Here is a 25,747-nt window from a genome sequence, read left to right as displayed (position 1 = left end):
ACTAGAAAAATCATCCTAGGTAAGATATCCCAGAGCCAGAGAGAGAAATATGGTATATATTCACTGATATGGGGGCATCAGATGTTACGTCAGTGATAACCAAGCGACAATCTGCAGAACACAGAGGTTAGGTATAGAGTAAAGGACTAGAGGGGACAGATAGATCTACCTAGGAAAGAGAAATAGAAGACATAGCCGGAGATGGGTGGTTGTGAAACAGGAGGATTAAGTGGGGAAGGGGAAAAAAGAAGAGGCCAAGGGAGGGAATCTGGGACGAGCCAGCTAAAATTAAGGGTGATCTGAGAGGTAATATGAGAAGCTCACACAGCAGAAGCTTCCTACAATATATCACATATGAAAAGGTGCTCTAATTGAAATTGTCAAATAACGAGGGAGGCAGAGTCCAGTCATAAAATGTCATCTCCTGTCATATGATGAAGCTTCCAGTCCCAGGACTGCGTTACATCTAACTGCTGATGGCCAAAGGGGTCCATGAGAATCCTCAAGCAACCTAAGCTGTTGCCAAGATTGCTCTCCACAGACTGACAGCAAGGCCCCATTGCTGAAGACAACACCCACACAACTTATTGAACATGGAGAGGTCGAGCTGGTACCTACATAGAAAGCCTTCACCCCTACATTTTAAAGTTAGTCTACAGGCTACTAAATGAGAAATATAAACACCAACCCAGCCACAAACTCTTTGATCTAAAATGGTGTCCTGTCTGCAAGACATTAAAAAGTTTACAAACTGCTATTACAAAGTTTGTGGAATAACCAACCAATATCTAGTTTGACTTAAGGCCCACTCCACAAGATGAAACCTATACCAAACACTGCTTGAGTGACCAAGCCCCTGAGACTAGATAGCCCAGGGACCTAGGGTAAATCCCAATACTACTGTTCTTAAAAAAGAAAACTATGTACCAATAAAATTATTCCTAATAACATTCTGCTATGCTCATAGAGCAGTGCCGTGCTCAGCCATGATTGGAGAAGTTTCCTCCTGAAGCAGATAGAAACAAATACAGATGCCCTCAGCCAGACATTATTTAGAGGTGGAATAGTCTGTCCTAACAGGGATGTCTCCATCATAGTGTGAGCCCTGGGGAAGAGGAGGTGGAAATGGTCTAAGAGCCAGAGGGGATGGAAGACACCAAGAAAACAAGGCCCTCTAAATTATCAAGGGCAAAGCTCACAGAGGCTGAAGCAGCATTCACCGGACAGGTTCTCTAACGTATGCCATGGCTTCCAGTTTAGTACTTCTATGGGATTTCTGAGTGTGTGTACAAGTGCGGCTATTTCCTGTTCCTTCTCTTGGACTCATTCCTTCTGTTTGTTTTGTCCAATTCTAATGTGTTAAGTTTTTGTTACCTTTTTATATTTTTATTGTTAAAAAAGAACTCCTATTGTCCTATAAGTAAAAACTTGTGTTTTAAGCCACTGCATGTGGCAAAAATCACAAAATTATGTCTTGGGGTCCTTCCTATCAGTGAATCAAAGAAAAGTTTTGGCACTCAAAACTAAAATGACCCTACAACCCTGAGAAATATCTGCATGTGTACTGTTCAGTAATATCCCTAGGGAGCAAAAACAGTAAATTCAGGTTTTTTCTTATATAACCCAACTTCATGAATAACCAAATCTCATCATCTTTAAATATTCCAGCCTACTACTTCATGTATCTAAATGTTTTATCCTATTTTACAAATAATGCTTTACACAAGTGGAAAAATTATTTTTAAAAAATAAAAGGTCACTTTCAGTAAAGGAAAGTGAAATGCTGACAGTTTAAATCATACACCCAGTTCACAATAGCTTTAACTGTCATTTTACCTATCGATTCAATGAAGATGTCTGTGACAGGCCTGGAACCTCAGGCTCCAGCTCCTTGAGGCAGAGCTAAGACCCGGAGCCGTTTTCCTCCAAGTCTGACGGGTCGCCCCACAAACCCGCTGGATACCTGGCCCAGAATGTCTCACAAGGGTATGCAGAAAGAACCCACATGGCCGTAAATGGCATGGAAAAGAAAGAAAACATTAATCACACACTCTGCTGCAGGTCAAGGGTAAGAAGCTGGGCCTGCTGCTCTAGACTCTCCTTTCCCCATCCCAAAGTCACTAGCATAGCCCAAGTCAACAAGGACAGAATTTAACCCCAACCCATGCTGGCCCCTCCCTAGTGTCGCCGCCGTAGCCCTGCCCAACACAGACAGGGCTCCTCCTACTGTCCCGTAGCCCCTCCCCACGCTCGGCCCCACGTCCAGACGTGGCGCCGCGAGGCCTGCTCACCAGTCCGAGCTCCGCCTTCCGCTGTAGCGCAGAGTGTCGCTCCAGAGCGCTCGCGAAGCCGCCTGAGCGTGCCCGAGGAGCGGAGGAGTCCTGGATCGAGCTTTCGGAGCCACCCTCCGTGCTTGCATTTCGCAGAGGCTTGATGAAAACACGCGCTTTCAGGAAACGTCTCCCAGCAGTCCCGGCGTGGGACCTACACAGCGCCGCCATGATGCCTGCGCGACCTCTGACCTCTCCTGCACGCTTGAGGGTCAGGAGGCGGGCCGAGAGGAGCCCCGCCTACTGCCTTAATGCCCACCGAGCCTGCGAGTCCTCTAGCTTAGTGCCTGCCTGACCGCTCAACTCCCACGGACACTGGGAACAGCGCATGCCTCCCAAGGGACGCAGTGACGCTGCAGCTGCTGTACCCCCACGGTCTCCAGAGGTCTCCTTGGTTTTCCTATTGGACTTGGAAGCCCCAGGCTCATCGGCATCTCCCCCATGCCTTTGTTAGTCAGTACTTTTGAATGTGTCAAGCTTGAGATTTGAAATTATTCTTAGTGTTCGCCCTCAGTTTTGTAAACTCCGGGAAGGAAGGAGATTGCCTTTGCAAACAGGCACAAAGTCGTTCGTAAAACTGGTGGTAGGTCTGTCCTTAGCCACTTCTGTAGCCAGTCACATGCATTACAAAACCCAACAGAAGTTTTAACCTGGCTACCATCATTTCCCGTGAATTAAGCTTCAGAATATGCCCAAGCATAGACTTCCGTACTCCCATCCCCAAATACTTGGTACTGTTCGTTTCTACTCATTGTAATCCCCAGAATTTGTCCATCCACTTAAGAATCAAACCTAACACCATAGTTGCAAAAGTGTTTGCCTGGTGGATAATTAGACTAGTGGTCCAGTAGTCAATGTAATGTTAACCTACAATTTTCTAAATCCCGGGGCAGGTGTCACAGTTTTCTGTCATTTATACATAAAAATCTTTTTTTTTTCCATCATGGTCTCATGTAACCCATACTGGCCTTGAGCTCACTGTGTACTCGGTGACCTTCAACACCTGACTTTCCTGCTTCTCCCTGAATGGGGGGACTTTACAAGCACTGTCACTACCAGGGCCAGGACAGAACCTCTTTTATGTCTGATTGTTAGTTTAAGTCTTCCTCAATGCTGCAGGTGTATTCTGACCTTGGACTGGTGCGTGATTTTATGAATCACTTAACACCATTACTAGTCACCGTAGGGAGACTCAAATTCAGTAGGAGCCTGAAAGGTAGATTCCACTCCAGGTGAGATCTCATTCTGCACATTTAAACTCACTTCTGCTGACGGTTAAGTGGATTCTTGTCGAAAATGTCCGTCTCTATGGCTATTACTATTTTCAGCTCCTTTTGGAAACAGTGTAGCAAATTGTTGAGCATGGCCAGTGACATTTAAGAGCCCTCAGCAGTTCCTAGTAACTTGCATCCTGGGCAATCCAGTATCCCATCCCGGTGCTGATTTGGTTTTCCTACTTGGGAAAGCAAGCTGCTCACCAGTGCCAAGTTTAAAGAACTGCTTTGCAAACTTAAATTGTATCATTTTGAGTGCTTGTCTGGCATAGCCAGGGCCTAGGTTCAGTCTTCAGCATTGGATGAACAGAACAAATGAGGTCCCATCTTTAAATCCAACAGACATGTTATATTCATGCTGCCTAAGCTAGTGGGTAACCCTGAAAGACTGGAAGAGCTATGGGGGTAGGGGTTGTTACTCTTAGTCTTCCTGTTCACAGGCTGCTCAGTGGGCACATCTTGAAGCCTCCAGTTTACTTTAAAAAGCATCAAATGAGAGATTAGAAAAGTGAGGACTCACAGATCAGTGGTGATGCACAGCTTGAATCCCAGCCCTCAGGAGGAAGAGGCAGGGGAATGTCTCTGAGTTTGAGGCCAGCCTGCTCTACAGAGCGAGTTTAAGGACAGCCAGAGAGATACAGCAAAATCCTGTCTCAAAAAATACTAAAGAGGAGGAGGAGGAAGAAGAGGAAGAGGAGGAGGAGGGGGGGAGGAGGAGGAGAAAAGGAAGGAGGAAAGGAGGAGGAAGGAGAAGAATGGGGATTCATAGTAAACAATTTTCATTGGAATTTCTCTACACAGTGAATTGTGCTCATCTGAGAAGCCAAAGGTTGTCAATAAAAAGCCTAATACCAAGTTTGGGACACCTCTACTCAAGTTGATGGTCAGAGTTTTCCTGGAGACACCTGCACAATACAGATGACACCTGCTCCTGCAGTAAAACTCTGCTGAATACACTACACATACTATGTAGTGGGATATTCCCCCCACCCCTGCTACATTTTACAATAAACTCGGTAATTTGGGAGGAGCTGATATGGGAGGATTAAGGAGAGGAAGAAGAGAAAGAAGAGGAGTGAATGGTTAGTAGAATTTTTACTTCTGGCAAACTAGCAGTAAAATAGAGCCAGGAGAGCGGGTCAGCTAGATCTGGGGCTTTGTGTTCCAGGCACGTGGCTGACCACAAGGTGGTTGATATGGTTGAATAGGATTGAGTCTTGAGAAAAGGCCTGTACTTTCCCATGATTGTTTCTTGAGCCCTGTCACACACTGAATAATAGGCTGAGACTTTGCACTGGTACTGCCCAGCGCTCCCCCCTGGTTTGTGGTTTTTTTCCTTTAAATATCCTACACTCCCCAAGCTAGGGGTCGAAGCTCCTCTGCCCCTGTGTGAGTTATGAGTCTCAACCTCAATGCGTTGATTACCCCAAATAAACCTAACCTCTGGCGATTGCAATAAGATCAGTGTCTCGTGAGTCACTGGGTGGCCATGATCTCCCATGGCTTGAGTGGGGGCCTCCTCGGGGATCTTTCACTAGGAAGAGGAGAGATATAGCAGCCATGAAGAACTATGGATGCATCAAGAACAGTCCTGGATAACAAATTTTATCTAAGGTTAGGTATTGGGTAACAACTCCAATTGTGTGAGCATCTTGTTACTTGAGCATTTCTAATTATATAAAGCCTTTGGATAATGATTAAGCTTTAGAGTTTCATTTCTACCGGGTACCGCGTGGATGGCAGGTACTGTCTGGGGTTCAGCCAAGCTTTGTGGAGACAGTGTGGTGGATTGGCTGATCTAGCCACTACGATGGCATCTCCTGGGTGCCAGGGCTGGTGCTTCTGGTTGGTCTGAGCCGTGCAGCGGCTAGAGCATGCCACCGCTCTTGACCTCAGGCCTTGTCTAGTCAAGAACATGGTGGCCCCATAAGAACAAGCCAGATTGGGCCATGCCATTTTAAATATTATCCTCAGCAATACTGGTCACAGAATATGTGGAAATCAAGTTGGCACTGACCATGCTAACTCTCAATGCACTAGAAACATGCCATTCGGGCTTCTCAAAGGCAGGAATCATCAGCAGTTTTACCTAGCTGTGAACCCTGTGAACTTGAATAGTACCCAGCATGGCAGAACATGCCCAGGGGTACAGTGTTGGCATGAGTGGAACCAATCTGGTTACTGCAGATCTGACCAAAAACTATGATATGGCTAAACAGGTGTACTATCAAACTGCCCTCTACATTCCTCTCCCTCTGTACTCACAGGTTAACACAGCTCTCAGGCCTCACCAGAAAATTTTCTTTGTGCCTGAGAAGAGCTTGGTCACAAATGGGACATCTACATCACCACCCCACCATCCCAAGGCTCAGGGACCATCCTGGAAGAGCTGCTAGAAAGATTAAGAGCCAGTGGTCGGAGCAGACCCAAGTGTAAGTGCTCTTTGAACACGACAGGACCCCTGTGCACATGAACTCACAGCAGCAGTGCTTGCCCAAGCTTGTGTGGCACCTACACAAGATCAAGACCTCGACCATCTAAAATAGACTGGGGACAGCTCATGAGTCCCACCCCTAACTGGGGAGCTAGAGACAGTTGATAGCTTCTGGGGATGGAAGAGTCAGGGTTTTTTTTTTTTTTTAAAGGGTGTGTCTCCTTTTAAGTTGACTACAGTCCAGTGAATTGTTCAAACTCTCGATAAGTGACAGCACAAGTTAGAATCAATGATTATTAAAGCGTGCTGTTGGTAGGGAAGTAGAAGCCAGGCAGGAAGGAGTTAAGGAGAAATGTGTATGATTAAAACAAAAGTTTAGTACAAATGATCCTCAGAGATACCTATGTTTCAAACTGAAGTAGTGAGGAGATGGGAGTTTTGAGTGGGTGGTGGGGGTTGTGGGGATAGACTCAACCTTAGCTAATGAGATCTCAGAACCAAAGCATGTGGTGGGGCACGAATGTGATCCCTGTCTCTGACAGAGGGAGGGAGAGTGGACAATCAGGGCTTCAAGGTCACCACCCTTGGCTACATAGCAAGATGGAAGGCAGCTTGAGCTGTATGAGACTGCCAAATAAATAAATAAAACCAAATGAAGTAAAACCAAGTGAGTCAACAAGAGAGACAAATCTGCAGGACTTCTGCCTCCACAGGCACCAACGGGCGTGCACTGTAGTGGTAATACTGCTGCCCCGTGCATCTTCCGACTAGTTCTATTAAAATACCCTTTCAAGTTATTAAGATCCATTGTAAAAATGTTAATAGCAGTTAGCAAGAAAAATGAATAAAACATACTTCGAACCTCTGATCGCACCAATTGACCCTAGCCTCATCTACCAAGTGTGGCATCAACAGCAGTACACGCACCCCACCCCACCCCCACACCACCAGTGTGCTAAAGGGTGTGCTAAAACCTTCATAGAAAGTAGCTCTTAGTGGCTTGGTTGAGGTGACTTTGAGGTGATTAGAAATGTATGCCTCAGGCTGGGACATGGCTCAGCACTTGCTCGGCATGCCTAAAACAAGCCCCAGATTGGACTCCCAACACCACTAGAAAAATAGAGCTCTTAACTGAAGAGCAAAGTCTGGATGAAAGGTCCTGAGACACAGCTGAGATATATTGTCACACTAAAGACATTCATTTCAGCCTCAGAAACAGAGCCATTTTAGAGGTCACAGAGATGGCTGAGGACAGCATTTTGGGAGTTGGGATAATACTAAAAACTAGTCCTATTGAAGAAAAACAAAATCCTAGAAATAAAGAAAAATAAAGCATGTGGAAGTGAAGGGTTTTTTAATGTGTTCATGTGTGTGAGGGTGCACATGTCAGCACATGTGGAGGCCATGAGATGTTGGGTTCCTTCTTTCTCTGAGGATCCAGGGCTTCATACCTACATGGCAAATAAATACTTTACCCACTGAACCATCTCCCAGTCCTGAAGTTGAGACTCTTAAAGGTCATAACTGCCCACAAATGTATTTGAACAATTAAATTGTTTAGATACTGCTGTGTGATAGGAAAACCACCAAATTAAAATCATTACACTACCAACCAAACTCAGCAACATTACAATTACACACAGGAGCTGGTAGGAACTGGGTCTCCAGTTCACTGGCGTGTGAAGCCCTGGTGGGTGCTGATGACACATGGGCCCTGCGCCCTACACCAGAATAGGGAAGCTTCAGGATTAAGATCTGCTGCGTTGAGGGGACTGGATAGAGGTTTACAGAGGGGAAATCGGGAAGGGGGGGCCAACATTTGAAATGTAAATAAAACAACCAATTTTTTAAAATCTGCTGCTTTACTTAAAACTGGCTCTGTCTTGTAGTGTCTCTGCTTGTTATCATCAATCCAAGTAGAATAGGACAGTGGCTAAAAGCGAGGAGCAAGCTCTGGTCAGATGTCCCTTTGCTATGGGAAAAATCCCAGCTTTCAGCCGGTCTTAAGAACTATTCAAAAGGATCTGGAGAGATGGCTCAACAGTTCAAACACCATAATGCTACTCTTACAGAATGCCCAAGTTCGATTCCCAATGTGCACATCTGACTGCACCTCCAGCTCTGTGACAACCTGATGTCTCTGCACTCCACAGGCACTCATATGCACATAACACACTTGCATACAAACACATACTGAAATAAATCTTAATTTAAAAGAGAAAATGTAAAGAATTCAGGATCCTGACAGTCACTTCACGCTGTGTCTCCTCTCACACACTTTCACCAACAACCATGTAATCCCACTGTTGCCGATATGAGTCAATGCAGCTGCCAGTCAGCCGGCCGGCTAGCTGGCTGGCTGGCTGAGTTTGTTGCTTTACTTTGCTGTTTTACATGTCAGGATCTGATGAGCTTGAGAGAAGTTGCAAAGATGACTCACTCTTTCCTGAAAGAGGAGAAATACATAAAAAAGAACCCAGACCCAAATTATAGTTTTTATTGCTTTCAAACACTTCACAGAAAAGAGTGTGTACCTTAATTAAAAGATCCAGAAAGAGTTCAAATTAAATCTTTTCTGTATTGCAAGAATTGTGTGTAGTGGCTGAGATCAAAAGGCAGGTGATAAGTTCTCTCTTTTATTCATTTCCCGGGTTCTAAACTATTAAGAATTCTTGCTAATGTCCCACAGACCCACAGTTAGGGAGCACTGCCTTTGTAAGGCTTCAGAACTCTTCCATTATGTTTATGTCCTTAAACAGCTGAGATTTCACAAATATCTGAGCTTTCACCTTTGCTGTTTTCCCAGCCTAAAAAAAATCGCAGTAGGAGGCCCCAACCTCTCTGCAATATTTCTGTTAATAGCTGTTAAGTTCCTCAGCATCTGTGAACGCATAATGAATCTCCAACAAACACTCTGGATATATGTGACTATTCTAAAGCTCCTATTTCATTCTCTGAGTTAGTCCTTTACCGTTTTGTAACTTCTTTGATGAGGCAGGGTGCCTACCGGAAGATTAGCTTTCTAGATGAAGTGTGTGAAGATTTTCTTCCCAACTCATCCTGAACGTATCTTTGTACATTCCTTCTCCTTCTCTCCTCCCCTTTTATCATTTCCTCATATGAGAAATCTCTTCACAAAACTTGAAGATTCCTTATAAAAAAAAAAACCTGGCATCTTACTCTGCTTTTGCCTAGTTACAAATACAGAATAGACACCCCGGAAACAATCTGTTAACAAGATATTAGAAAGAAGAAAAAAAAGACTAATTGGTAGAAAAATCATTATATTGAATAATCACAATATATCTCTAGAGACAAATTTCTACAGTCCAGTCCTCTAGGAAAATTCTTCCAGAATATCAATTGATTTTAGAACACAACAAGCTTTGTCCAGACCACTGCCCTCTTAATAAATATTGAAACCTACACTACTGAGACACAGACTTTATTAAGATTTTCACATGTAATCGAGCAGAGTTTCCATTGCATCCAAGTAGCAATCAGGAATGGCAGCATGGCATTTTGTAACAACTGACACTGTGGCTTTTCAATTCTGGTTGGCAGGAACCTTATCCTCAATTAAATCTAGTCATGCTTTTGAAAAATGCTTTAGGTCACTCCAAGCTTGGCAATTAACATTTGGCATGGACAATGGTAAAATCACCACAATAGTTAAGGAACAGATACACCCTCATAGGCCAGAAACACACACAGCAAAGGAAACATAGTGGATCAGTAGTAGCCACAGTTAATAGAGGAACTTAGCAGAGCCATCTGGAAGCTTTGCTTCCCGAGCCCTCCGATAGTTCTCAGCATGGGAACAATGTCTACAGTACAGTTCACAGTCACTAACACACTGAAAACACGTACAGCATGAGAAGCTCGTTTGTATTAACGCCTTACAGCCTTCGGAGTCGTCAACAATACCTTAGTATAAAAAATAGTCAAGTTGTATTTCTCATAGAACTTTCTGTGCTTCCTAAAGGGTGTTAAGTGGATTTAGCGGAGGCAGTAGTTTCCCCTAAGGTGAATTATTTTAGTATTTTTATAGCTGTATAGACCTAAAGGCTTTTTAGACTTTTGGAATTATCAATGATGAGTGTGGGAACCTTCCAACTTACTGTAATGGCATATACTTGGTTCATAATGTTATTCTGTCAATTTCTCTGAAATTAAATTTTAATCTTGTAAAAAATGCATAAGAATGGTGTAATAAATAATTGATATGCTGAAATAGATGCAGCTACAGATGACAGTTACCAAAGGGGCCGGGGACCCACACTCACACCACTGGAAGCTCGAGTGTCTGCATGGTTTCAACTTACAGAACTACTGAAAGGTATACACACCTGTCTACTTAGTCTGGTGTCTTCAGAAACCCAAGATAAGGTCCTTATATAACTGTTTATCCAAGAAAAAAATATGTAGCTGGTAGTTTCTCCTTTGAAAATAATGAAATAATTCCAAGACTTTTAATAACCCGAATTTAGAAAAGGACAGTTTTAGTTAGAAATCGATTAAGTGTATGGAGACCCAAAAAGAATGACTCATGTAGATAGCCAAGAAAGATCAAACTCGAATCTAGACGTACAGTGATTTCAAGGAGAAACACAGTAGTTGCCTGCAGGGAATACCAGAGGTTCAATGATGCTGTTTCCTATACAAAGGGCCTTCCATGCATGCTACTGGGTATTTCCCTGGAGTGGAGGTGAGGGTGGTTTCACTTTGTTTCATTCACAAACTATTTGGTCAAAGAAATAAGTAAAGCTAAATAAAAGCACATCTGGTAGAAATCTGCAGCCATGAGCGTTGTCAAGATGTGCTTGGCTCTCGCTTGCAGCACCTGGCAGTGGGCAGCAGGACACAGGTCGGCAGCTCAGGGGCTCTCTGTCATCTGTTCTGGAGGCGGCTCCGTGGTTGTGGTATTGGTAGCATTCGCTGTGGAATTCAGGACTTCTCCAAAATCACCGCCAGCAGGTTTGGCTCCTCCTACTTTAGACTTTTTAAAAAGTGTGCAACAGAAAAGACATCATGAACAACATTAACTGTCTCTGCAGAAAGGAACTTTAAATTTACTGTCAAGGACACATGGGGCCTCTCCTGGCCCAGGACATTACATATGGATGGATGTACTCTAGTGCTCAGGGCAGTGGAACAGTTCAACGCCTGCTTTCCACCTTGCTGAAATGCCTGCCCCATCTCACTCCCACCATCGACTAATTGCTCTTCACCAGAAAATTTACTTCAAGAACTTTGTACACAATTATTCCAAAGTATCTACTGACCTCTGTAGATAATTGATAAATATCTTGTTGTCTATCAATTTCATTCATACACATTCATTCAGAAATATTACTAACTATGACAAATGGAGGAAATAAATGGGTTTTTCTAGGTGCACTGTAAGCTTTTCAGCCCTTACCTACATAAAAGTCTAGCTTATAGACTTAGCATCATCTGGGGGTTTATCAGACAATGAAGATGTCAGAACTGAAATCTTGGTGCCAGAGGGACCCTGAGTGACTCTGTGTGTACTAGAAGTTGGTACATATCAGGCCTCAGTCAATCAGTATTTGTTTGAATGCTACATATGCCTGGCAGTTGCACGTAATGAGGAAACAACATAACAGCTAACACTCAGGAGCCAGCCTGTGACCAAGAATGCATGCTCAGTGGATTCAAGCTTGACTGTCCTGTTACCTAGCCAGTCTTTACTGACTGGGCAGAGTCTAAAACCTCCCATCTAATCTAATTGTTGGATAAATTTGCACAACTTGTATCCTTATTAAATTCACTAAACTGTGTTCTTTGTAAGAAACTGTCACAGCTCCTTGCAATGCAGCATATGTAAAAGGGAACCCCCAATAGCTGGTCCCCTTTCCGTTCACCATTCACCTTTCCTCTCCGGGAGAGCCAATGAGACTTTTCCGTCATAACAGTAATCTTTACATTGTTTCATTTCACTGCTCCATTAAATTCTAAGTAGAAGTGCTTAAAATGTTATGTGCCATCATATTAAATTTAAAGATATGTTAAAACCAATGTTGTACAGCAACAGCACCTACGTACATGAAGTTGTACATGAACCATTATCCTTTGGTTCCAACAGCATTTGCCTTTATCCTGGTCTAACGTCTAAATATCTCTGTATTTACTGCCATTATGGTACCTGAACTCATCTACTATCCTCTTCTGCCTGGATCACAACTCTCACCTCTCAACTACCACACCCTTCCTTCACTGTGCAAGGCTGCCAGCGACACTTGTAAAATGTACAGAAGAGGGTGTTGACTGAATTCCCATTTCCACAAGACCATATTAGCACTCCTCAAAGAGACCATAAAGCCTTACACATGTCTCTGATTATATTACTGAAGCCTTCTCCGCCTTCCCCTTCCTATCAATAGGTGACAACCTCCTCCAGGTCCACATGGCACCCTCTGCTTTGCATGTCACAGCCACGGCTCAAACACTGCAGAACACCAAATACATCCAGAATCTCGGGGCACAGACATGCTGACCCTAGACTTAAGTGAATGTGAATATAATTTGGCAAAATTTTCCCAAGCATATAACAAGTTTCTTTAGCAATAGCAGTTCAATATACTTTGTAAAGTTACTTTTTATGTTTTCCTCTGTGCTGGATAGTTTTATGTCAACTTGACACAAACTATAGTCATCTGAGAGGAGGGAATCTCGATTGACAAAGTGCCTCTATAAGATTAGGCTGCAGGCAAGATGGTGGGACATCTTAATAAATGACTGGTGGGAGGGCCCAGCCCAGCGTGGATGGTGCCACCCCTCGGCTGCTGGCCCTGCGTTCTGTGAGAAAACAGTCTGAGCAAGCTATGGCCTCTGACATATTTGAGTTCCCCTCCTGGTTTCCTTCAATGAGAGTCTATGATCTGAAAATGTAAGCTGAATAAACCCTTGCTTTGGGACATGGTGTTCCAGAACAACAACAGTAACTTAAGCCATCATCGAAACGATGCTAAGTCATATAGTCTACAGAATGTTAACACAGCAAGTGACTGAGCAGTCCTTCATCATCTCTGGAAGCAAATGAACTCAGTTCCTGATTTCTGGTGAGCTATTTCCAACACTAACATCAGGACAGTGAAGTGAGGCAGGGGAGTCGATAGTCTTGAGATCTGAGTCACAGTAACCTTGACTCTTCGTTGTGTCTTGTTTTCAGGTGTACAACTAGGCACTGAGATTCTGAATGAAGTCAGTCTCGTGGACCGATCTGGAAACATGAGTGTGACATATGCACACTGAGAAACATACCGAGAGTTATGTGAGGCCTCTAAACAGTATTGTTAAACAAAAAGAAGGGTTCCTGCAATCGTGGGTTCACATACATAAAACTGGGAGACTGTGTGTGCAGTGTGATCTCAGAAAACAGCCATGTATTTACACAAAGAGGCCCATGTGAAAAATCCAGTGGTCTGGATTTTTATCTCTCTGTAAGCACACCCTGCCTTTGTAATGTAAGATACTTTTAAGAATAAGTGACTTGCCAGGCAGTGATGGTGCATGCCTTTAATCCCAGCACTTGGGAGGCAGAGGCAGGTGGATTTCTGAGTTCTAGGCCAGCCTGGTCTACAGAGTGAGTTCCAGGACAGCCAGGGCTACACAGAGAAACCCTGTCTCGAACTCCTCTTCCCCCCTCTCCCCAAAGGATATATGACTCTTCTGATGTTCTCAAAGACTAAACTAAATATGAGTTTTAAAACATATTTTCTTGAATAAGGTCTGACTCTGTAGCCAAGGCTGGTCTTGAACTCATCATCTTGCCTAGCAGGCTCAGTTATGTGAAATCATCATCATCATTTCCAGCTATACTCACTACAATGATCAGGACTGGATAAAGCAATAATCATACAGGCTACACACAAATACTGTAGAATAGACAGACCATCAGGAGGTCTGTCATCTGGAAATCATTTGTGATTCTAAGAGCTGCTAAGGTTTTGTTTGCTTGGTTGGGTTGGTTGGTTGGTTGGTTGGTTGGTTGGTTGGTTGGTTGGTTGGTTTTGGGTGTTTTTGTAACAGGATATCACTCTGTAGCCCAGGCTAGCATCATACTCTCGGCAATCCTCATGCCTCAGACTCCAAGTGCTGGGATTGCATGCATGAGCCACTATCCCCAATTCTCAGAGTTGATTTTGTAATCATCTTGGAAATAAAGCAATTTATAAAGCTGATCATTATAAAAGGATGTGCACCTCTAATGGGGCACAAAGGGGCTGGGGACAATCAAGATACATTTTATAATGTGTGAAATTGTTGAACAATAAATATCATTAAAAATAATAAAATAAGGCAGTGACTACTAAATGACATTCATGAAGTCAACGTAATAACAGAACTAATAAATTATACAGCAATTAAAGATATAGTAGCCAATATAAGGCATATGTAAACAGACATCATATACAATGAAGCACAATACGCAATTGCAAAGGAAGATGTTTGGGTGGTTTTAAAGCCTAACAGCTCAGACTGTGTGGAAGATCCAACTTTTCAACATTTGTGTGCTTTCTAGACCAAAAAAAAAAAAAAAACAGCTAGAGCAAATTTTGTGCAATTATAAAAATATTTAAAATAAAGGAACTGTCTGAAGAATTGTTGTTTGAAGTCATTCATTCTGTGTGCAGCAAACTACAACACGTGCTCAAAAGCAAAAAATAAAGACCCAAAAAAAAAAAAAAACCTACAAACCATGCACTGTCCATCAGTGGAACACGCTAACATTCTCGGCAGCTCTATGTCAACAATCCTGAGCAAAGAGACCTAAGGCGCAGTGTGCGTGAGATCGTTCACCCCTTTACTTGCCTTTAAGTTTTCAACTTTTTCTTCAAACGACTTGAATGTTGGGGAGTTTCTATGAAGATAGAAAAAAAAAAAGTAAAGTTATAAGCACTATGAGGAAGTCCGGTCTCTGAAGCAGCACTAACTGATGACACTTCTCTTTGCTGTTATTCATAATTAGCAACAGGGCAGGGACTTGTCCGGATGTGTGCACAGCTGTCAGCATATACACTTCCCATGGAAGAGCAGCTTCTGAGCTAGCATGTCTACAAGACATGAGGATGGCTACTCTGAGCTTATGTGATGCTGTCATACAGACATGTACAGAAAGACCAGCTCTGTTGTTAATGCAAGGAAATGCCACCGTGAGGTCCCCTGGACCCAGACCCTATGCTTTAGAACTCTAGTTTAGCAACTCATCTTCCAAGGCACCATCGGGACAAGCAAACAGTGTGAGAGTCTCTTACCGGGACCCCAATTCCACCACTGTCAGAGAAGGAAAGGACCAAAAGAGATCAGAGAGCTCAGAAACTTAACATTTCCTCCACACTTTGGGCTTTTTTGTCTGTTATCCATGGGTTCCTATCCATGGGACCTTAAATACCCACCCTGTTACACAGGTAAAAAGGGCACTGAGTGGAACATGACCAATGGTTGTTGACATGTGCATACTCCCGCACCACCCAGGCCAGCTGCACCTGCAGCTCGCAAGACTTCCTAGGAAAATGAATTCTCAGGCCCCATCCTGTTCTAGATTCAGAAACCCCAGGGATGGGTTCAGCATGCAGCACTGTATCTACCCTTCTGGTAATTCCAACATAGACTCGAGTCCCAGCCAAGGATTTATACCGTTAGGCTCTGCCAAAGGCCCACTGATGAGAGCTGGCTCTAAGGCCACCCTGAGATGACGGGGGCAGAGTGGAGGGTAGAAGCAGGGATGTGAGGGGTTGTAACCAAAGCTAACATAGACAGCAAAGAGCCAGAATAACCCTGAACCACCAGAGAAGCTTCATTCTGCACTGGCATGTGTTTTCCATAAAATGAAATTGAAATAGTAATTCTTTAATAAAAAAAAAAAAAACAGAATTTCACATTTTGGATCATGAATCTATCCCAACACTAAAGAATAACTGCAAACTGCAACAGTGTTAAATGCACAGCATTTTGGAGGTGGAATTCTTGTTCTCTACTCAGTGGCTTGGGTTTAACATCCAAAGAAATGGCAGGGATCATCTTGTAAAGACATACTTTACCTCATAGCAGGCATGCTAATCGAATGCTGAATGGAGCGGATACTGAGAGGCAGCGTTAAAGAGAGACAGAAACAGGTTAGTATACAGTGGCTCGACATGAGAAGCATACCACACTTTCTGACGGTACAGTGTCTTGGCACTGTGAACACAATATGCTTTTTGAGGTGGAAGGAGATGTCAACGTTATTCCAAAGGGTTTGCTTTTTGAGCCATTCATGAGCCAAATGCATCCGAATCATTATGAGAATGAATAAGACAGACCTTATCGCCCCACTCCCAAACTGAGAGAGCTATAAAGCTGTGCTTTTCCTGACTCGACACAGAGGCAAGGCTCAGAAGAGAGATGGTAATCAGAGGTCACAGCAGAAAACCGAGACTGGAACATGGGTCTTTAGGAGTCCTGAGTGTCCATCACCTCCCCTCAAAAGTGTCATGTGTGCACACACATGCATGTACACACACGGGGTGGGGGGGAGAAGAACACACACATAAGCAAGCCCCCGAAGGGCCACAGTGGCCATCTTTCTCTAGGTATTTGCTTCTAGGCTGGAACAGGCTGGTTTCTAAATCTAACACCCGTTTCATGACTCTAAGTTATGACACACTCCACAACACTCCTCAGCAATAACAGCAGCTGCTCTTCAGAAAGAGACAGTTGGCCTTGATCTCAAGACTTCCTAAAAGACATTCAAGTACCACAGAGCTCTCCACAGTCTGGGGATTAACTTCTGTCCATAACAGCACACACAGCTCACTGACAAAGCAGTCCCACGTTGCTCCCACAGTCTCTTCTGACTTAACCCACACAAGAGCAAAAGTGCTGGGTGATGCCCGGGCTCAGGAGTCGCTCCCGACCTCATTGCCCTGGGGAGGATGTCAGACTGGAACCAAGGGCAGTGGGTCCAAACCTAACCATCAGTCACTCAACACTGGCTTTGTGACCTTGACGTCATCGAGCCTTCCAGAGCTCAGTGTCCTCCCAACTAGATTATCAAAGCAGTAGCACACCTACTTGGGAAGCGCTCAGTGGTCTTACCCAGCCACTGAGCCACTGTTACTACACTGCTGGCTTTGGTTGAAACAGAAACTGACATGGTGTTCTCTCCCCACCCCCAGCCCCCCCTCCCCCTCCCCCCCCCCTCTCTCACACACACACACACACACACACACTATCAGCATTCTTAGTTCTAGCCCTACAACCTACAGTGAGTCTGACACATAATCAACATTTCACAAATACAACAGAATGAATGGACACCTTTGTTAACTAGAACTGGGACATGTGAACGGGCAAGGTATGGAAAGACGACACTGATTCAGTCCTAATCCAGAGATGCCCTCCCACAGAGAATGAAAGAGATTGCTTTTCCCAGGAAAGGTGGAAGTGTTCAGCAAAAAAAGAACTGTCTGGAATAACTTTAATAAACCCCCAAAACAAATTAAAAAATCAATGAGTTGTACACACAAATACTCATTAGAAAGTAAAATTCCTTGTGAAATAAACACAAAATGAGTTACGGGTTAGCAATTCTTCTAAAATACATAAGAAATGAAACCGTGAATCATCCCAGGATGCTATGAGGCCATCTCGTGTGTTTCAATATAGCACTGGTTAAAAGGAGAAGGTTCTTGTAAAGGATTGTTCCACGTTAGAAAAGTATAACTCAAATATGCCACCTGAATAGAAAACAGCAAAAAAACAAAGGTGGAAACATACACACTATTGTTAGGAGTGGTCACGATATCCCCAGGGATCTCGTGGGTCAGTGTCCTTGACCTGGTCCCACAGGGAAACCAGCCTGGCTGAGTGCTTAGCTTCAAGCTTTCAAACAATCCAAAGTACCTATTCTCGTACCTTCTTCCCACCCTATCTCTCTTCTCTCCCCTTCATTGCCCTCTGCCATCCCTCCTCCCTAACCTAGCCAAATTATTATGAATATCTAAATCTCAAATGTTAACTCATTAACTTTGTCATGTTTGGAAAAAAAAAAAAAAGCTGATGTTGAATCTTTGAATTAGCAAAAGCACTGCATCTCTTTCTCCATCCGAAATCCACTAGTGTGGGTTTGCCACACGAGAGGGACTCGGGAGAAACAGTTAATCGGGCTAGCCATCTTCTTCAGAGTAATTGGTAAAAGGGATCTCTGGGGTCCGCCCTCTTACCTCCCCACCCTAACCCCCAGAAGGGGTCAGGCTGCCAGGGCTCAGTAACAGCCCCATCTCCTTGGGTGGTCCCTGGAGAAATATGCCAGAATTTGTCTCGATGACCCTCATGATCTGAAAGATGTGATTTTTCCCAATACATAGGAAAACTTGAAACCAGATTAAGTGACCTGAGGCAATCTCTAATCTGTAAGAATTACAAAATTTAAAGAAGAATCTTTTTTCTCGTTTCTAAGTTTTCATCACAAGACTTGATTTCTACAGATTGATGCACACTGCTTATTTGTCACCAAAGACAAGCATTGACAACATTCCCTGAAACTTCACAGAGTATTGTGGGAGAGGGCGCACAAAGAATGGAAGGACTGGGAGAAGGCTGTGAAATGCCATCTTATAAGCCTGATACTGTGATGGCAATCACTAGCTCACAGGAGCCATGGCTACTGGTACTAGATCTTTACCTTCCTGACAGTCGCTACAGCAGGGGAGGGACTTGTGGGGCCCAGGCTGGACTACTGGCAGCGAAGAAGCTGGAGACATGAGGGTGCTAAAAAGCAGCTTCGTGCGAGCTACCACCCGAGGCTGGCAAAGTCCTGGCCTGTTCTGCTTCTGAGGACCACGTCTAGATCCACAGCCATGCAGCAGCAGGGGTCTGTGTGGATCTCCATAGACCATGGAACCTCCAAAGGGCATTCAGACATTCCTAGTCTGTCTGCCACCTGAGACCATGTTGATGTCCAAGGGTCGAGCAGAGCTGGCCCCACCCCTCACTGGCTATCACACTGGAAAGAGCAGGCCTGCACCTCACATGGGCAGCACAGTAGAGTTGGCCCTGGTGGGGGTGGGGAAGGTTGGGTATAAGAGAGACGTCCCTCCACACCATCACACTACCACACCTCCATGCGTCAGGCTGGAGGTTTGCCCTGAGGTCATGAGAACAGCAGAGTGGCCCCCACTCCTCTTCTGGGCAAAGCCTGAGAGCTGGCCCCCGGTGGCACAGGCTAGGGAGAGCTGGTAGGCTGATCAACTCAGCTACTAGACAAGATCCAGGGCTTTGTGTTGGACCACCCCCCCGTATGTACCCCATCTATGAACTCCTGGAGCATGTGAAGGGGCCAGTCCTGCAGATCCAAAGCTGCAGTATCTCACGACATAAGTCAACAACAGGAGATCTGAGAGCATCTAGTATTGATGGTATAGCACTACAATGAACATTGTCAGTCAAGCAGTGTGGACAAAAGGGTGCACTGTGTAACACACGGTGACACACTGTGACACGCTGCAGCTTCCACAGCGAGATGTTGTTTTCTGTTTTGTTTTGGAGGGGGAGGATACGGGGCAGAGGGCAGATAGGGAGGCATGGGGACTGAGTGGGATTGGGATGTGTGATGTGAAATTCACAGAGTCAATAAAAATTTTACAATGTTTTAAAAATAACAACTGGAAAAGGGAGACAGGGAGAAACACCGAACAGTAACAGCTGCGCAGTGGGCTGCAGTGACACATTCCCCTAAAGATGATGATGTGCACCGCTCAGAAGAGACATGGAGACTGAGATGCCCGTCCCTTTAGTCTTCAAACATCTCCCACTTGTCTTCTCCAGTACCTACGCATATAACCAGAGTCTGCCAAGAGAGGAGAGGTGGGCTCAGCACACAGGGCTCCTACAGGCATGACTTGTACTTTTTAGTATCCCTTGCCCATTGACAAGCCATACCTTGTGTGCCTAAAGAAAAGTTAGTGGAGAAATAATAAAACAGTAAAGTATGCGGATAAACCAAATACTGAAAAGTACAGGGTGAGCAAGATCTCACATGGAAAGAATGCTGTAACCTTAATAAGTTGGAAGAGTTAATACCACGAGACAGTACACATGCAGTCTAATACAATTACACAACAGGACCCATGTGAGGAGAATTCCAATATCCTTACAAAAGCATCAGAACCAAAAAATCAGACATGAAAAGGGAGAAATTCTGTATGCCATGGTAAAATTGATAACAATAATAGAAACTTCAGAAGTCATTTCTATATCCCTTGTGTCACTGTGTCAAATTCTTCTTTCAAGTGCTTCATTACACATGGTATACACGAAACCCTCCGTGGGAATTAGGATGCGCTCAGGAAGACCCCACAGAGGACACACAGGCGCGTCCACAGAGGCAGCACATCTAACCTCACACACATCTCACACGACTGCCAGGCAGCAGCAGCAAGGTTCAAACTCTCCTTACCTAAATGAATGTGAGAAAGCTTGCAATCTGTAAGAAGCCAGAGGAAGCGTTAAAACACAAAGGAAGTTCTAATGGATCTATCAGAATTACATAAGCCTCTTCATAAGGCTGCATGATTTACATACCCCTAGAACACTACAGATTGAGTCAACATTAAAAGAACAGCACCTGGTAGGTGTCCCCCACTCAGAAAATGTGTCCTTATGATATTAAGTTTAGAACAATGTAGCTCTCAAATATAATGAATGAGGAAATGGATTTTAATACACAGTATAAAATACTGATAGAACGAACCGGTTTCAACTTACAAAATTCTGGTTGTAAAACCTATTTTTCTCCACAAATAGAGCATATAGACTCATGCAATCTAGGCACAGAAAAAGACAAACAGAAAGTGTGCACACCAACACAGGTACAGCTGATGCAAGCCGTGTTGACTATGTTCAGCACTGTTCTAACTCAAGGGTACATGGAAGCACAAAAGCACCGTGAAGTGGTTTTACCAAAATGACAAGAAAAATTCTGCAAACTAATCTCAAATACAAACACACAATTTTTAAAAAGAAACTCAAAATCAAGACCGGAGCCTGAGCGCAAATGTAGGTAAAGCTTATGGGTTAGTACAAACCAGTGCTCACATAAGCACCTTGGAGCCACACCATGACACACAAATGTCACACACAGACAGTGAAGTCAGAGCGTGCACTTCGATGCTCTCGTACTCATTCCCAGAAAGGCACCTGGTTCTGTCCACCCGCAAGCACACATCTGCAAACACCACAGACATACTTGTATGCAGGATCAAGAAGGACTAAGATGCAACAGTTTGCAACCAGAATTTTTCAGCAGCCCTTAAAGGGACTCAGAAGATGCTCATTTTGGGGGTTAGACTACTAGGTCTTGAGGAATTCAGGCAAGCATTTCAGGCCTTGGTTTAAAGGAGAACCCTCCCTTTCTCTAATGGAGAACCCAGCAGCACCCAGACTCAAAGGCAGGGAGGGACAGCAATCAGTGTGCAGCTCAGTTTGCCACAGGACTCAGTGAGCAAGGGAAAAGGCACACATACTTCACGTCTTCCAGCTTTTTGGTGATGACTGAGCCAACCGATGAAAATGCAGCGGAGGCCTTCTGCCCAGCTTGTGACAGAGTTTCGGATGTCTTCTTGTATCTATAGTCAATTATAAATCAAGAACAGGGGGAAGAAATGTCAGCTAGGCTTTTCTGTAAATTCTTCCTGGTACAATGGTCATCACCTGTGGAAGAACTCAAGAACAGAACAGTTTTAAGAACTTCTAACATTCTCTATAACCATCAGGGCAGCGACCGTCCCGCCATCATGTTCTGGTGATAGAGGTAGAGAAAGGAATGGACCGAGTAGTTAGGGTGGGGCTGGCAAACCTCAAGTGTCCCCTCCCCACAAAAAAGAAAAGCTGCACATATATTAAAAACCCAGTAAGGCCAGGGCCTGGGCAAGCATTTGGTCAATAAAGTACTTGCCTTCCAAGCCCACGGACTGAGTGTGAGTTCCTAGGACCCACGTGAGGAGAGCTGGGCATGGGAGTTCTGGCCTGTAATCCAAGCATTGGGAGAGACGGACAAAGGGTCCTGGGTTCACTGACCAGACACTACAGCCTACTAGATGAGCTCCAGGCTAGACAGAGAGGCCCTACCTTAAAAAATAAAGAGCAAGCCAAACAAACAAAACTGCAGATAACTGGCCCCTGAGGAACTGTACTGAAGCTGTTCTCCTCCTGCACACTTGTGCAGACATACAGACACCATTAGATTCTATAAAGACACAGGACTGAACTTGTGACTAGAGACAGAAAACGCTGGCGCATTCTGAGACCAGGGAAACCGTGTGAGATCTCTTCTATATTAGAACACATCTTTCGGGACAGCCTGAGTCTCTGTTTCCAGGCCACAGTGGCTTACGCTTGGCTCAAGAATAAACTATCTTTTCTTTCCCTGTAGAGAAGAGCTGTATTTTAGGGTCACCAGGCTAAAAACCAATCATGAAACAAAACTAAACATGATCCAGAGTTTGAAATCTCACCTTTCTCTCCCGCTTCTCAACATCAGCCAAACAAAGCACAGATGTTTACAGTGTGAATCCGATTCCACAGATGTTTACAGTGTGAATCAGATTCCACAGATGGTTTACAGTGTGAATCCGATTCCACAGATGTTTACAGTGTGAATCCGATTCCACAGATGGTTTACAGTGTGAATCCGATTCCACAGATGTTTACAGTGTGAATCCGATTCCACAGATGTTTACAGTGTTACCCACAGGAAGTGGTCGGGAGCAAAAGGATAGCTCATGCATACTGTAGTATCCAAACAAATGTTATGAGCATAATTTAGTTTGCTGGAGCTACCACATAGGAAGTTGACTGACTTTCAACGTACGTATAAGATACCAATACACAAGACTATTACAGTATAACATTTACTGTAGCAGTAAAATAGAAATGATCACTCCACTTCATACCAACCAAATAGAAACATGGAGTCTATCAAAAGGGTCAACCCTCTCCACTGCAGAAATTACTGCTGGGGCATTATTTTTGCTATTTTTAAAAAATTTATTTTTATTTTTTTGGTTTGGGGGAGATTTTTTGTTGTGTTTATTTGTGTTTGTTTTTTTGTTTGTTTGTTTGTTTTGTTTCTTTCTACATCTAGATCAAATACTTGGAACAAACCTTGCTCCTGGCTAGCATGGTCAAAGATTAATTCTTTATATGTTCTCCTCGGCAACTAACATGAGAGAAGAGGAAGGCTTGTACTAGGGACACAGCTCAGTGAAAGAGCATTGCCTAGATGAGCAAGGCCACAGGTTTGAACCCCAGTACAAGGACAAAGGAGGAAGAAGAAGTGGTCAGGGTCCCCTCGAGTACTGTCAAGTGGGACACAGGGGGCCTCACTGCAACTGTTGTCTTCTAACTTTGCCAAACTCACAAGCTAGGATCAAATACAAAAGACAGACCCACTGCCAGAAGCCTGCTCCTCCCCCGCCAGCACAGTCATGATGCTGGATCATAACCTGTGATAACAAAAGCAGAAAACTAGGGGACTGGGCTGTGCACATATGAGACACTGTGGTGGATAACCTTGGGCTATTAGAACAGAGGAAAAAATGACCATCTCCACAGATGTCCAGAGCCAAATTCAAATCCTGATCCCACCACTCTGAGTGATTGTAACCTCCAGATGTCCCTTACCTGAGCCTATTCCTTATTTGGGGTTATCTCATCACCCAATCTGCTGGATTATGATGAGAACTAATAACAGTGTCTGCAGACTGGAAAAACCACCATAGGCCCCTCCCTATACTGATACTGATAGAACTGATCACCAGTGGATGCCAACAGTCACAGCTCACACTGAGTCCAACCAATACCATGTCTTCTCTTACATGACCACTAAGTAACTCAGGGCCTGGTGATACCATGGTTTAAGTAGGAACAGCCTCCACAGGCTCATGTGCTTAAATGCCTTGCAGTAGGGAGTGGCACTGATAGGAGGTGTGGTCTCGTTGGAGGAACTAGGGTTGAGCTTTAAGGTCTCGGATGCTCAAACCAGGCCTAGGGTCATTTTCACTTGTGTGGCCTGCGGATCAAGATGTACAACTCTCAGCTCTTTCTCCAGCACTATATCTACCTGCATGCACACTACCATCCTTCCCGCCATGATGGCAATGGACTGAACCTCTGAAACTGCAAGCGGGCCCCGATTAAATGTTGTCCTTTATAAGAGTTGCTGTGGTCACGGTGTCTTCACAGTGATGGAAACCCTAAGACAGGTGGAGTATACACCATGGATACACTGGGAAGAGATGAATCATGTCCCAATTGATACACAACAAGATGGCAGGAGACTTAGTCATGTTACACAAAACTGCATATAATTTAAAACTTATTCATTTTATATCGAAAATTTTCCATTTAATATTTTCTGACTCTGTGGAACTAAAAACCTCAGTAAGAAGATGGAGGAGAATAAGAAGGAAGAGGAGAAGGAGAATGAAGAGAAGAAGAAGAAAGAGGAAGATGAGGAAGAAGAAAAGAAGGAGAAGACACCAACACAAGAAGGGAAAACTACTATCCAACATTTTTGAAACTTGAATATGGTTCCCTCAACCTGCACATGAGATTTTATTCCTTAAAATGTTCTAGAAAACTAAAGTTAGAAAAGAGTCAGGTGCTCTGAAAAAACTGGAAAGAAAAGGCTGTGTGATCCAAAGAAAAACCATGGAAAAATCCTCACTGCCCTCCTCTTCCTCTCCCCAAAGAAAAGGAACAAAGGAGCCCTTTACGATGTCTGGAAATGTTGACAACCCAGGGAACATACGCGTTGGTTGCTGTCACATCTTGCCACCCTTTGGCAATATTCTGCTTGAATTCCTGAAGCGAGCTGATCCCAAGTTTCCGCTTGATCTCCGCGAGATGCTTCTCTTTTGCGGCCAACACTTGGGACAGAGTCTGGATTTCTTCTTCCACCTACAGGGAACAGGGTTGAGGAGGAAACAGCAAGAGCTGTTCTGTAAATTATTAAGGACATCAAAGCAAGCCATGCGCCAATGCTATCATTACTTCTGGGGGCAGTATGTTTGTTCATGTGAGACAAGAGTCTCACTATGCTATGCATCTTTGGCCTGCTGGAACTCTCTATGTAGACTAGGTTGGCCTCAATTCACAGAGATCCACCCGCCCCTGCCTCTGCCTCTGCCTCTGCCCCAGCCCCCACCTCTACAGTCCTAGTATTAAAGTTGTGTGCCACCATGCATGGCTACACTTACATTTTCTTATAAAGGTAGCTGTCTCTTTATAAACAGAGTTGTTTAGTAAACAGAGTACATAGTGTTTTCTCCAGAAGAGCTACTCTGTATGGCCCGGTTGTCCGGCTTCATTACCTCAGAAGCAACAATGCCTCCCCCTCCTACACAGAAGAAAATACTCAAGTCACCCGAGCACCACTGTGCTGACCTCTGTCCTACCAGATGCTTCTACTGGACTACCCACAAAAGCTTCTGTGTATATTCTACATCCAGTCAACTCTGTCTCCCACCAAACACTGCAACCAATCTTCTTGTGTGTTTCATAAGATTTCAGAGTGGATCTGCCAAAACCACGGTCGTATAAATCAAGCAACATCCATCAGAGCCTGGAACTACCTGAGTCCTCAACCGTAGACTAGGCATGCCACGGCTAAGGGTTAGCCATGTGCCTGCCAGGAAAGAGGG

General features: G+C 44.2%; 2 protein-coding genes across 4 annotated transcripts in view; both read right to left on the bottom strand.

Annotated features, from left to right (window-relative positions):
- Mrps28 (mitochondrial ribosomal protein S28) overlaps nt 1-2,553 on the bottom strand; it is a 103,096-nt gene extending 100,543 nt beyond the window's left edge. Inside the window, exon 1 of the mRNA XM_028765430.1 lies at nt 2,292-2,553. Within this exon, the coding sequence (XP_028621263.1) occupies nt 2,292-2,501 (210 nt within the window). The 5' untranslated portion in view covers nt 2,502-2,553. The remainder of the gene's footprint in view (nt 1-2,291) is intronic.
- A 5,967-nt stretch (nt 2,554-8,520) lies between these two features.
- The window catches only part of Tpd52 (tumor protein D52), an 82,330-nt gene continuing 65,103 nt past the window's right edge, over nt 8,521-25,747 (bottom strand). For 2 of the 3 annotated variants that reach the window (XM_028765443.1, XM_028765451.1), the window contains exons 3-6: nt 24,856-25,004; nt 21,569-21,670; nt 14,877-14,925; nt 8,521-11,037 (exon numbers count right to left, since the gene is read on the bottom strand). In XM_028765443.1, the coding sequence (XP_028621276.1) occupies nt 10,915-11,037; nt 14,877-14,925; nt 21,569-21,670; nt 24,856-25,004 (423 nt within the window). In that variant the 3' untranslated portion in view covers nt 8,521-10,914. Of the gene's footprint in view, nt 11,038-14,876; nt 14,926-19,384; nt 19,894-21,568; nt 21,671-24,855; nt 25,005-25,747 lie in introns of those variants that run through there. The other variant, XM_028765461.1, reaches the window with a different exon arrangement.

This window comes from Grammomys surdaster, unplaced genomic scaffold, assembly GCF_004785775.1.
Source record: "Grammomys surdaster isolate TR1022 unplaced genomic scaffold, NIH_TR_1.0 63, whole genome shotgun sequence".
Taxonomy (NCBI): Eukaryota; Metazoa; Chordata; class Mammalia; order Rodentia; family Muridae; genus Grammomys; species Grammomys surdaster.
Note: the sequence above shows the minus strand (reverse complement) of the source record. Positions and strands in the feature narration are given on the sequence as shown.